We start from the raw sequence: 13,089 nt of genomic DNA on the forward strand, positions 1-13,089 counted from the left end.
CTCTTTGAAAGAATAGTCTTGATGCTGAAAGACAGTGAAATAAGCCTATGTGGGCAAATGATGTATCATAATTACATTTGAAGAACAATTAATTGTTAAAAACTTGTGTCCTTAAAAATGTACGGTTATGAGAGTTGAGGAATCTGTTCTTTAGTAAACACTGTGTTACATTTTTATGTAACTGGTTGGGTGTTGTATGACTCCCTGGCATTTCCATTTCACCACTACATCACTCAGTGTTTAACGGGTACATTTGTGAAACTTGCTAGAAATATTATGGAAGGAATTACTGCACTGGTGACCATTGATAATCATGCCTTACTGAGCTCTCATTGTACTAAAACATTTCTCCCAAACTCTCACGGCCGTATGTAAACTCGTGGCACACTTGAGTGACAAATGGGATCCGTCTACTTTCCTTGCAGGAGGTGTCTGGTTGTAATGGCAAAGTTGTAATATGCAAATTGATGTAAATTGTTAACAAAACATAGAGTTATGTTGTTATATAGAAGTTAAGGGAACAGATGAAAAGCTGTAACATGATGATTAGCACATGCATTGAAGTTAATGCAAAGAATGGAGCTGCTTCTTCATCTTTCAGTATTTAAAAGAAAATGAATGTTGGAGACCATTAAGAAAAGCTGTGTTTCCATATTAGATGTGATTAATTAAATGTCTTTTACCTGATAAATTAAAATATATTGAAAATAATACTCATTATTAGCCGACAGTGGATGTGCAGAAAAGGTGTGTGGTAGAACATCAGGAAATGCGAAAGACAAAGAAACACACTGGTGGAATGATAGGGTAAAGATTAAAGTGAAGGAAAAGAAAATGGCATGGAAAGCATCTAAGACTGAAGAAAGTAGAAGAAAATATGTGGAGGCAAAGAATTTGGCCAAGAAAGTAGTGGAGGAAGAAAAGAGGAAAAGCTGGGCCTTATTCACACAGACATTGAGAGATGATACGCAGGGCAGCAAGAAATTACTGTATGGTATCTTAAGAAACAAAAAGAGAGATCAAGTAAACAGCAGATTTGTGAAGGTTGAAGGTGGCATAATTTTAACAAAGCCAGAAGAAATAAGAAATAGATGGAGAGAGTATTTTCAGAACCTGCTGAACATAAGAACGGATGACAGTCATTCAATGGACGACCAGGAAAGGCAATTAGTTGACGAAGAAATGGATAAAGAAATTACAATGAATGAAATTAAAATGGCAATAAGAAAGATGAAGAATGGAAAAACTGCTGGAATAGATGAAATTTCAGTGGAGATGATAAAGGCAGCTGGAGCTGTAGGCCTGCAGTGGACATATCGGGTTCTCAGGAATGTCTGGGAGAATAAGGAGGTCCCTGAGGATTGGCAAAAAGGAATAATCATCCCAATTTTCAAGAAAGGTGATAAGAAAGTTTTGAAGAACTACAGGGGAATTACTCTAATATCCCATGTTGCTAAGATAATGGAAAGGATACTGGAAAGTAGAATAAGGTTGAGGGTTGAGAAGCAGATACAGGAAAATCAGTTTGTTTCAGAAGTGGAAGGTCAACAATAGAACCCATTTTCATTATGAGACAACTAATGGAAAAGCATTGGGAGTACAGGAATGATATGGTGATGACATTCATTGATATGGAAAAGGCATATGACAGTGTCCCTAGGACGAAAGTTTGGGACAGTCTGGTGCAAAAAGGAATTGGACAGGGATTAATAAAAATGATCATGGCATTGTATGAGGAATGTTGTAGTTGCGTGCAAACACAAGTTGGCAGGACAAGTTGGTTCAAAATAACTAGTGGGCTGAGACAGGGAAGTGTTCTATCACCAATCCTGTTTACAATACTAATGGATGGCATCATGAGAACAGCAAAAGCAGCATATGGAGGAAGAGAAATGAACATGATGTTATTTGCAGATGATATTGTGATTTGGGGAGAAGACGACAGGAAGGTTCAAGAACAGTTGAATGTGGTGAATGGGAAGATTGAAGAATGTGGATTGAAAATAAGTGTAGAAAAGAGTAAAACTCTTGTTATGACTAGAGGGTAGAAAGAAGGGAAAGGTCAGATTAGACGTGCAGACAAGCCCCTGGAAGTAGTGGAAACGTTTAAATACCTGGGGAGTGAATTAATGGAGTATGCTCGACTGGATGCTGAGATTAGTAAAAGGATTCAAGCTGGAAGTTGTTTCTATCATAGTGTAAGAAATATGTTATGAGACAAAGATGTGCCAATGGAAGCAAAGGATACTATGTACAAGATGTATTACGTACCCATAACAACTTACGGAGCAGAAACTTGGACAATGACAAAGAAGGATGAGAGTCGAATACAGGCAGCCGAAATGAAATTCTTGAGGAGTATGATACAGAAGAGTAGAAAAGACAAAATAAGGAATGAGAAAATCCGGGAAGAAATTGGAGTGGAAAAAATGAATGATAGAATAGAGAAGAGCCGACTAAGATGGTTTGGGCACATAAAGCGAATGAGCGACGAAAGAATGCCAAAAAAGGTGATGGAAATGCACAAGGAAGGAGAGGCCGTGGACGACCACGATTGAGATGGAAGGATACCATCCAACGTAGCATTATAGAAAGAAACCTGGACTGGGACACAGTGTTGGAGGAGGAGTGGTGGAAAGACCGAAGAAAGTGGAGAGGAACCATATTTGCCCCTACCCGGCTACAGCTGGATAAAGGGAAATGATGATGATGATGATGATGATGGAGTGGAAAAGAATGATGCAACACTGTTTCTGTAGTAGATGAATATCTAGTGTTTGTAAAGCACAAAGTTAGTTATATAATTCGATGTGATTTAAATATAACTGTAAACATTTGTTTGTAAATCGACATCATTAATATTTTGATACTGTCATTCATTATCGTTCCCCCTTTTCCTGCTGACACAGAGTGGGGACAAATAAGGTTCCTCTCCACTTTGTTCTCTCTCTTCACCATTCCTCATACAGTTCAGGTTCTGTTGTCTGTTATTTCAGTCTTCCTCACCCTCTCTTCCCTGTTGTCTCTTCTTCCAGTCTTGTTTTGGCATTTGTTTTTCATTCATCCACTTTATAATGTGTTTGGTCCAGTTTATCATGTATCTTTTGCTCTTTTAGTTCTTTTCATATGTCTTCATTACTCACTGTAGCCTTCCTTATCTCTGCGATGCTCCTCAACAGCTTACTTCAGCTGCCTGTACTATACTTTCATTCCTCTGTTTCATTGCTCAAGGTTTCTGCTGCTTATGTCATTTTAGGTACACTAGCATTACCCATTGTAGTTTCACCTGCGATTGTTATAATTGTAAAGCCAAGGGATTGTATTTAATAACGACTCGCATTCACGATACCCAGTGGCCCTTGTAAAGATCTCTGATAAAACATACTTTTTCCACTGGAGAAACTGTACCAAATTTAGCGTATCATTTCATCCTCATCACGACACGCAGGTCGCCTGCGGGTGTCAAATCAAAAGATCTGCACCTGGCGAGCCGAACAAGTCTTCGGACACTCCCGGCACTAAAAGCCATATGCCATTTCATTTCAGTGTACAATACATTGTTGTGATAAACTTCAAAGAAAAAAGACAAAAGTTTGTCTGCTCCCACTAATTTATAAGCTCACACCGTAACTTGAAGGGTGGGATATATTCCGTACATACTGAGCAGAACTCAGATAGTTATTGCTGTTTGCATCATGAGACAAATAAGAAATCTCATCCCAGTGTTCAATGACGTACATTACGACTGTTTCACATCTCTTTGCACACCACAAAGTCGATCTAAGGAGGCAGGCCCCATCACTGATGATCAGAACGATGCTATAGAATATTATAACCTCATTAACATTAATGTTTTCCACTGACATTATAAAACATATCAAATAATCATGTTCATGAAATTCAGCTCATATTAACTTCTATTTGCTCCGGCCTGAGCTCTTCTTTTTACATTCACGGTATAGAGGACATTTCCAACATCATAAATTCCATTTTTTTTTTTTTTTTTTTGCTATGGGCTTTACGTCGCACCGACGCAGATAGGTCTTATGGCGACGATGGGATAGGAAAGGCCTAGGAGTTGGAAGGAAGCGGCCGTGGCCTTAATTAAGGTACAGCCCCAGCATTTGCCTGGTGTGAAAATGGGAAACCACGGAAAACCATCTTCAGGGTTGCCGATAGTGGGATTCGAACCTACTATCTCCCGGATGCAAGCTCACAGCCGCGCGCCTCTACGCGCACGGCCAACTCGCCCGGTAAATTCCATTTACCTCCATGCCCAATGTTAATATTATACTTTTGTTTTGACCTAAATATGTCTTACAGCTGAGGGTCATCCGAAAATTCGTGTAACCAAATGGTGTCGTGTAACAAACTGAGTGATGGAAATGTAACCTAGCAACCATGCAGGCTGTTATGTCAATTATGGATGGATGGCCAAACAGTGTTACCTAGTAACCGTGCAGGCTGTGTCGTATGGCTGACAGTCATTACATGTTACAAATATCATGTTATGGTCCGTATTGAAATATACTTAAAGTCAAATAATAATACTAGAATTATAAATTCCACCTGTTCAATACAGCCGTCTAAAATTAGCAACTGTTGATGGATGGCCATGACCGACAGACACGAGACACATGTATGATAATTTGATTTTCCCATAGTGAAAATATATTTCCTTTTCCAATAATTTCATGCCATTCATAATTGACTTAAACTCATTTTAACACCATTCTTTTCAATAAATCTTACACATAAATTATGACACATTTCTCTAAATACAAACTTTTTCCATAGCATAATTCAAAGATTAATAACCAAGCAGCAACGTAATGGCATGCATATTTTATTTTCCAATTTCTGGCCATTAAAAATTATACCTATTTCTGTTTTACATAGATAGAATGTAGTGCCTACTTTATCGTATCATTTTGGACCTAGTGCCCTCCAGTTATCATGATGTCCGGCTCCATGGCTAAATGGTTAGCATGCTGGCCTTTGGTCACAGGGGTCCCGGATTCGATTCCCGGCAGGGTCAGGAATTTTAACCGTCATTGGTTAATTTCCCTGGCATGGGGGCTGGGTGTATGTGTTGTCTTCATCATCATTTCATCCTCATCACGATGCGCAAATCACCTACGAGCGTCAAATCAAAAGACCTGCACCTGGCGAGCTGAACCCGTCCTGGGATCTCCTGGCACTAAAAGCCATGCACCGTTTCATTTCATCCTGATTAAGCTGGCATTGAAGAGGTTGCTGTACTTATAGAATAGATAACAATTTCTCAGCAAGAATAGTGTTGATATTATGCTTTCTTTTAAAGTATTTGTCACATATCTGATTTTTGTTCAACCCTTTGCACCTCTTGTTACTCATATGTTACCTCTTGCAAGTCAAATTTTGGAAAAAATGCAGAAATTTTATTTTAGGTACTGTATTTTAAGAATGTTTTATTGCAAAAACGAAGTTGTACAGTAGGAGTCTGCTATCACAAGTACAGCATATAGCGTGAACTCTGTTATAGCAACAGCTTTTATTTTATCTGTCCGTTGAAAATCCCTATATTAAACTGTGCATTATCCTTCGGCAATAGCGAGAACCCCATCACTGGTGCATCCGTTATTACGAGCGATTAAGCGTGTGTCATTTTTTGCATTACAATATTTATGCACTCTAGCAATTGTATTGAATGTGATCGATCGTGTTCTTTACAGATTTTTCTCTATGTGCACTAGTGAGATCTTTTGCCAACATTTGAACTCAGAGGCGAAATCGGAGTCGATTAGGAATACTCATCGACTGGTGTTCTATAAGCACAATTTGAAATGAAAGAGAACTAGTTTTCATTATAAATGCATAAATAATGTGGCTTATAGCAGTATTTGACTCGTTAGAAATAAAGGTTGAAGTAAACGATCGCTTAATTTTAAAATTATGTACTGAAATTAAGAAAGAATGTGATACACCTCAAGATACGGCGCAGAGTGGATGACTCATTTTGGAGGTTAGTTTATTCAGTAAAACCTCGTTAGGCGTTTCTAGAGGGGACAAGGAAAGATAATGTGTTAAGCTAGGAAACGTACTATTGAATACACGAATAAATACTATCCAACACGAATATACCAGGTGGTCCACCAGCCCCTTGCGATCCAGTTTTGTGCATCTCTTTACACTTACTACAATTCGGAAAGACATCGGTACCTCTCCCTAAACCAGGGTAATATAAGGAGATGTGTGTTTACAGGCTAGAAGACAGCAGGTATCGTGAGCGCCACTATTATATCATTATGGGTACCTTGAAAGAACCGGTAAGACGAGTAAAGTTATGCAGAACATGTACTTTAAAACAGGAGCTGGACACACAGACAGGGAGCACGGTACTGTATAGGCTGGGAAGTGGGCACCGTAGATGAAGTGTCGTAGTAGCTCATATGGCAAGCGGGCGGGGAAATATGTGATAGTGGACAGTGCTCGAGGTAGGAGATTCAAATCCCACATAAGAATGAATGCTGTTAAAAACTCTGTCGTTTAAAATGTATTGGAGATTGTTAAACACTATTACAATATAAAATGTTGTATGCTGTTATTTGACAATATTTGTGATCATATTGGAGTCTGAATACATGATAATTATTTGACGATTATGACGTATTAAAAGATATTACATTAGAGATAAAAATCAGAAAACACATTCCATTTAGTTGTCAGATGGCGTATTGTTAAAAACTTATGGAAACTTGAGGAATGGTAATGGTCGTTGGTTCTTGAAGTTATAAAATATTGATTTTCATTTATTTGCTTATAAATATTGGATAATTTTCATATGGTCTGGTTCCTTTTGAGATAATAGTAGTTAGAAATTTTGGTGCTGTAGGCTATATTGAAGTCTTTGTAGGCGTCATTAGACCATCTTCTTTGATGTGGTAAGAGTTTGTAATGGTTATGGCTCTTTGCTGTTGGGCGTGTTGAGGTAAGAGTATTAGTTGGAAGGGAATGTTGTTGTCATTCGGTGGTTAACCAAAGATATGATGAGTTCTGTAATTAAAGTGTTAATTTGAAAATTTAATGAATAACTATAATTGGAATTAAGGAGGTGAATAGTGGAATTTAAATGAAGAGTGTTGACACTTACCCTTTCGACCGCTGAGATGTTAGCTTACTTTGAAAGTTTTAGGGTAACTGGCAGTCGCCGAGCTCTTACTACGTGTGTTGTATTTGTGAGGTCTTGGTGGAGGGGGTTGAGCTTGAGAAGGCGTGGCTGAGGGCCCATTCGCTGCGCGTGAGGAGGAGTTGTCGACAGTGGGAGGAGGGGTGGGGGCAGTGTGTGTGTTGGATTGGTGTGCGTGTTTACTGATTTGGTGCTAAATATTTTGCAAAACTTATTATTCAGAAGGAATGGTTTTTGTAATAGAATTGAAATCTGTTCATAAAGAGGACTTTTGTTATCTATTACATCATTTAAGTTCTTGTTTTTGTTAAAGTGTTGATCTAAGAAGATGTATGAGTTTTCGTATTCTGTCATGAGCTTACCTTTTTCAATTCTTTTTAAAATTTGTAAATCCTGATCTATTGTAGTAAATTTGTGACCTGTTTCTTTCATGTGGTTACTCATCACAGAGAATTTATTATGTTTTTGGGCATTATAATGTTCTGCATATCTAGTTGAAAAACAGTGGCCAGTTTGACCAACACAAGAAAAATTACATACTGAGCATTTGAGTCTATATATACCCGAGCTTGAATATTTATTATTGGTTGAATTGACTGAGTTATGATAAAAAAATAAATTTCTATTTGTGTTCTGCGTTGTGTAAGCGATTTTTACCTCATGTTTTCTTAAAGGATTGGTGATTTGAAGGATTTTTGGGTTGGTATATGTGGATTTTGCGAATTTTGGTTTGTTGGGTTTTGTTGGAGAAAGGTTTGTGGTTAATATTATCTGACTTTAATTATAATTTTGTTGATAATATCTAGATTGAACCCATTGAATTTGGCTATTTCTTTTATGAAATCTAATTCTTTTCTTAGATTATTGGGTGAAAGAGGGATTTTTAATGCTTTACTAAACTGTAATAAGTGGCTTGTTTATGGGAATTTGGGTGCAGAGATTCGTTTTTTTATAGTTATTGGAGTAAATGAAATCTTGCGGTAAATTTGGAAATCAAATTTGTTCATAACTTGCGTGATTTTGATGTCTAGAAAATTGGTTGAATTGTTGTTTTTGTTTGCCTTTGTGAACTTTATATTATCGTCTAAATCATTTAGAAACGTTAGGATGTTGTCACTATTGTTAAGTTGTTTATCAATAATTACTAATGTGTCGTGGACATAACGGAGCCATAAACTGAGTCCGTTAATGTTTTTTACTATTTTATTGTGTTCTAAATTGTCCATGTAGATGTCCGCTAAAATGCCAGAGATTGGGTCTCCCATAGCTAAACCTTCTTGCTTATATATTTTGTTGTTGAAAGTAAAGTAATTATTGTGTAAAACAAAACTTAGTATCTTTATGAATTCGTCTATTTCAATTTTGCTTAATGCTCTGTGTTTGGAGAGGTTGTTTTTTATTATGGTGACAGTTTCGTTGACAGGTATATTTGAGTACATATTTGTGATATCAAAGGAATATAAGACATGATTTGGTTGTAAATTGAATTTGTTTAAAGTTTCGCAAAGTTCGATAGAATTTCTGATGGGATTTGCATTGTAAATTTAAAATGTTTTTTTAAGAACTTGTGAAGGAACTGAGAAGTTTTATAAGTAGGGCTGTGTCTGCAAAATAGCAATACTTCTTTAGTATTACTCACGTCCCTTATCTGGACATTATCCTTGTAACCAACAATCTTTACATACTGCTGACTGAATACCTGTGCCTTTTGAATAAACTAACCTCCAAAATCAGTCTTTCACTCTGTGCCATATCTTGAGGTGTATCACATTCTTGCTTAATTTCAGTACATAATTTTAAAATTAAGCGATCGTTTACTTCAACCTTTATTTCTAACGAGTCAACTACTACTATCAGCCGCATTATGTATGCATTTATAACAAAAACTAGTTCTCTTTCATTTCAAATTGTGCTTATAGAACACCAGTCGATGAGTATTACTAATCGATTCCGATATCGCCTCTGAGTTCAAATCTCGGCAAGAGAACTCGCTACTGCACATAGCGAAAAATCTTTACCGAAGATGATCAATCACATTCTATACAATCAGCGGTTTAGGGAGATGGACCCATGTCTTTCAGAATTGTAGTAAATGTGAAGGGATGCATAAAGCTGGATCGCAAGGGGCTGGTGGACCACCCGGTATAAACACTTAATATGTTTTTATCCGATATGTGTGCATTTAACGTCATGTATGTACGGGTACAGTGTAAGATATAGGCTATCTACCATTTCCAAAGATGCGATGAGAGTATTAAAAGGCGTGAAAAAGACGAGAGAACAAATATGAAAACCTTTTCCACTGGGGCTTATTAAATAAAAACAGTGTATTAAAATGTTTGTAAAATACCTGTCAACAAATATAAAAACATTTGCAGTGGGGCCCCGTAAAAGTGTCAGGGCATTATTGCAGAACACATTCTTCGACCATGAATTGTTTGGAGGTTAAACTCAGCCACGTGTGAGAGAAATGACTTGGACCGTCGTCTTCCATGCGACAACGCTTTGATTGACTGGAGTAAAAAATGGACGGTGCGAGTTTCAACATAGATGCTGAGGCCTGTCCACTTCCTGGATTTATCTTCATTAATAAACAATTTCACGACCTTTTCAGTATTTCTAACAGAGCTACCACAAGACAAATATGCACCGTCTTAGTCAACTTCATACAATTATGTTCCTAATCCTTATGTAGTCTATCGCGTGACAAATATTTTCTACCCTTCACTGCATCCCTCAACACAGAGTACATTTCTAACTTATGAATGAATGCGAAATACAGGCACAAACAGGCTTTACTGGGTTATTCAGCTATATCAGTGAAGACCGGAGAACAAAACTGAGTTTTCTTGATGCTAATGGCTTGCGTCCCAAAGCTATAATTTACTCTCTAAATTTCCGTAATTTAAGGCAATTTTTTGTTTTTGCATAATTTTCTCCAGCCTACCTCCTGTGGTGAGGACTCTAATCTGCATAGGAAATCACGTTCCTTTCACAAGGGATGACAAAGAAGAATTTCAGGGCGGAGAAAATCTTGATCTTACTGAGCAGTAATAATGAAATTTTGTGACATAATAAATGACGTATTTTTAAATAGATTTAATAAGGTGTGAATTGGGACTTCAAATTTACGACGTTCTAAGCAAGAAATCGCCTTAATGAGGAATGTGCACTATGAGGTTACACTGTATTTTCTCGCATCTGCTTAAATTTCGGAAAGGCTATTCCTGAGTAATTTATAGCAAAAGGTCATCATTACTCTACTGGTGTTTGAAATATGTTTTCATTATATATATGAGGTTAAGTTAGGTTAGGTGATTGTTTGAATAAGAAAACTGAAAAGTTTGCCACAGAAATCACTGGAGTGATACTACTACAATTCTTCAGAATGAAATTGAACATCTGTGTTCACGTCTCGGATTTAGAAAAATAACTTCAGAGTAAGCCGTAATATGGAAATCTGCAAAAACAGTAGTTTTGAACAATTGATTGTTGTTACGTATCAATTGTAATTTGTGTGGGTTTTTTACCAGACTTTTACCAAAAAAAAAAATTGATATAATCTGCTGTAGCGAGTAAATTTTTCGCCGCTATGAATTCTCGCTACAACAGACTTCTACTGTATTTTATTTCACAGGAGAGAAACTCATAAAAAAGCAAAATTTCATACTCCATTTTAACCCTTTCTTAGCACACCTTTACGCACTTATACACATATATCCTTAAAATTTCATATCCCTTAACTTCAGAAGTCTCCGCTGGGTGTTAATGAGTGAGTGAGTGAGTGAGTGAGTGAGTGAGTGAGTGAGTGAGTGAGTGGATCAGTCAGGACATCATCCTTTATAGATATAGCTACTGTGTGACTAGAAGCAATTCTGCTATGATAAAGGGATAGACCATATTGTCAGTGACCGAGTGTCAGGCAGCAGGAAATTACCTGGCTCACAACAAGGACCAAGGGCTTCAGGTAGATTGGACCTCTCATGAGAAGAAATGCTACTGAAATCTCATTAAAGGTAGCGCCTGTACTCCAGTGGAGTGGTTGTATAAGGTGTCTGTTATCTGTTACCGAGCTCTGTAGCTGTAGTCACTTAAATGCAGCCAGCATCTAGTATTCGGCAGGCCTGAAGATAGTTTTCTGTGGTTTCCCATTTTCAAAGCTGGTAAATGCTGGGGCTGTCCCTTAATTAATGCCACGGCCACTTCCTTCCTACTCCTAGCCCTTTCCTCTCCCATTTCACCATAAGACCTATCTGTGTCGGTGCGACGTAAAACAACTTGTAAAAAAAAAAAAAAAATCTCGTGTTGGGGGTGTTCTATACTCCTTGCTGGGATTTAGTTCTAAAATGGCTTTGGGTGTGGCAAGCCCATTGTAATAACAGCCTACAGTGAGTACAGATATGGTGAAGCTTCAGAAAATCGTACCATTTATGATTAATAAATATCTTTAACCCCTTGCCCACCTTGTGAAAGAGAGGACTGCAATTAATGGATATTGTTTGTGATCTGTGATTGCTATGGTATGCCCTGTAGGAACAGGATGGGGCTCCGATGAAAGTATGTTAGATGTAGCTGATCAGTGATGGATACAGAGCTTGGAGGGATGTACAAAGTAAACCAATCTGTGCCAAATTATTTAAAAAGTTGCCATGATTCATCTTTGTGCCGTTTCAGGTTACGGAAAGATATAAAGAATATCATTAACATTTTGAATCCAGAGGGTGAAAATAACAAGAAAAATGATGCTGATAAAGGTGAAGAGGAGGAAGAGGAAAAGACTGATGCTGCAAGCTGCTCAGGTGTGGGTGCTGATGGTCTGATCATAATTACAGCTCTCGTCACCTCTTGTATAAGGTATGTAATGGTTGTTACTGGAAGTATTGTTGTAATGAATTCATTGCTCGAGACTTGTAGTCCTGAGGGTAATCAGATTAAGACTTGGGTAGTGAGATTTTCCTAAACATCTTTTTTTTAGTAAATGTGCAAACTAATTTGAAGAAAAACAGCATGGTTTCAGTTGCAACAGGAGGACAATAGATCTCTCTTTGCCATTAGACAGATAATGGAAAAGTACTGGGAAAGACCTAATTGTTGTGTTTTTGAACTTAGAAGAAGCTTATGACAGCGTGCTGGGAAGAAGTAAAGTAGGGGAGAGCTCATGGTATTTGACTTGAAGGAGAGAGGGAGAGGTTTGTTGATCACCTTCTGAAACATGTAGGACATGCTCATTTATCTTTGGAGTGAGGCGTGCAAGATACAAGTGGCTAATGGAGACCAAGGGATCAGTACAACAAACAGATTAGGAAGGCTGTAGCATAGCATAGTTATGTAGCAGTGAACAGATTAGCCCAGGACAGGATGGTATGGACAACTGCATCAAACCAGGCAATACTTTAACATTCACATTATCTCCTCAGAAAGCTGGCAACAAAATACATGGGTGTTTACCTAAGTGATGGCGAGGTAATATACAGGATGACCTAGGCGAATACAGAGAGCTGGTTGGGCTGGGCAGTCTACTTTTATGGCATTGAGTCACTGCCTCTGCTGTTGAAGTGTTAAGGGCTTTCATGGACAAGTCATTGCCATGCCAAGCAGTTAGATGCTGTGACCACCCAGTTAATACAATGTTGGGCTGTAGAATATCTTTTTTAAGATCTCCCGGATGTTTTTAGGCATCCGTCAACTGAGAATACATAATACGTTTTGCAAGAAGAAATTCTAATGTTAGAGCAGTATGACCTGTCCATTGAAGTAAATGACCTGTATGTAGCCTTCGAGCACACATTGTGTCACAGTTGCGTTTACACGGCCTATCTGACTAACTATACAAAGAGCTGACCATTCTGACAATCCAACCGCCTGTGCAGTCTTGAGTTTTCAACCTGTTATCTTCTTACTTCTCAATCCTAAGATTGGTT

The 13,089-nt window shown here is 37.8% G+C and overlaps 1 protein-coding gene across 1 annotated transcript in view; it reads left to right on the top strand.

Annotated features, from left to right (window-relative positions):
• The window catches only part of Vps15 (vacuolar protein sorting 15), a 213,997-nt gene that overhangs the window by 77,149 nt on the left and 123,759 nt on the right, over positions 1 to 13,089 (top strand). Inside the window, exon 8 of the mRNA XM_067151658.2 lies at positions 11,843 to 12,022. Coding sequence (XP_067007759.1) covers positions 11,843 to 12,022 — 180 coding nt within the window. The remainder of the gene's footprint in view (positions 1 to 11,842; positions 12,023 to 13,089) is intronic.

This window comes from Anabrus simplex, chromosome 7 (assembly GCF_040414725.1).
Source record: "Anabrus simplex isolate iqAnaSimp1 chromosome 7, ASM4041472v1, whole genome shotgun sequence".
In the NCBI taxonomy this organism is placed as follows: domain Eukaryota; kingdom Metazoa; phylum Arthropoda; class Insecta; order Orthoptera; family Tettigoniidae; genus Anabrus; species Anabrus simplex.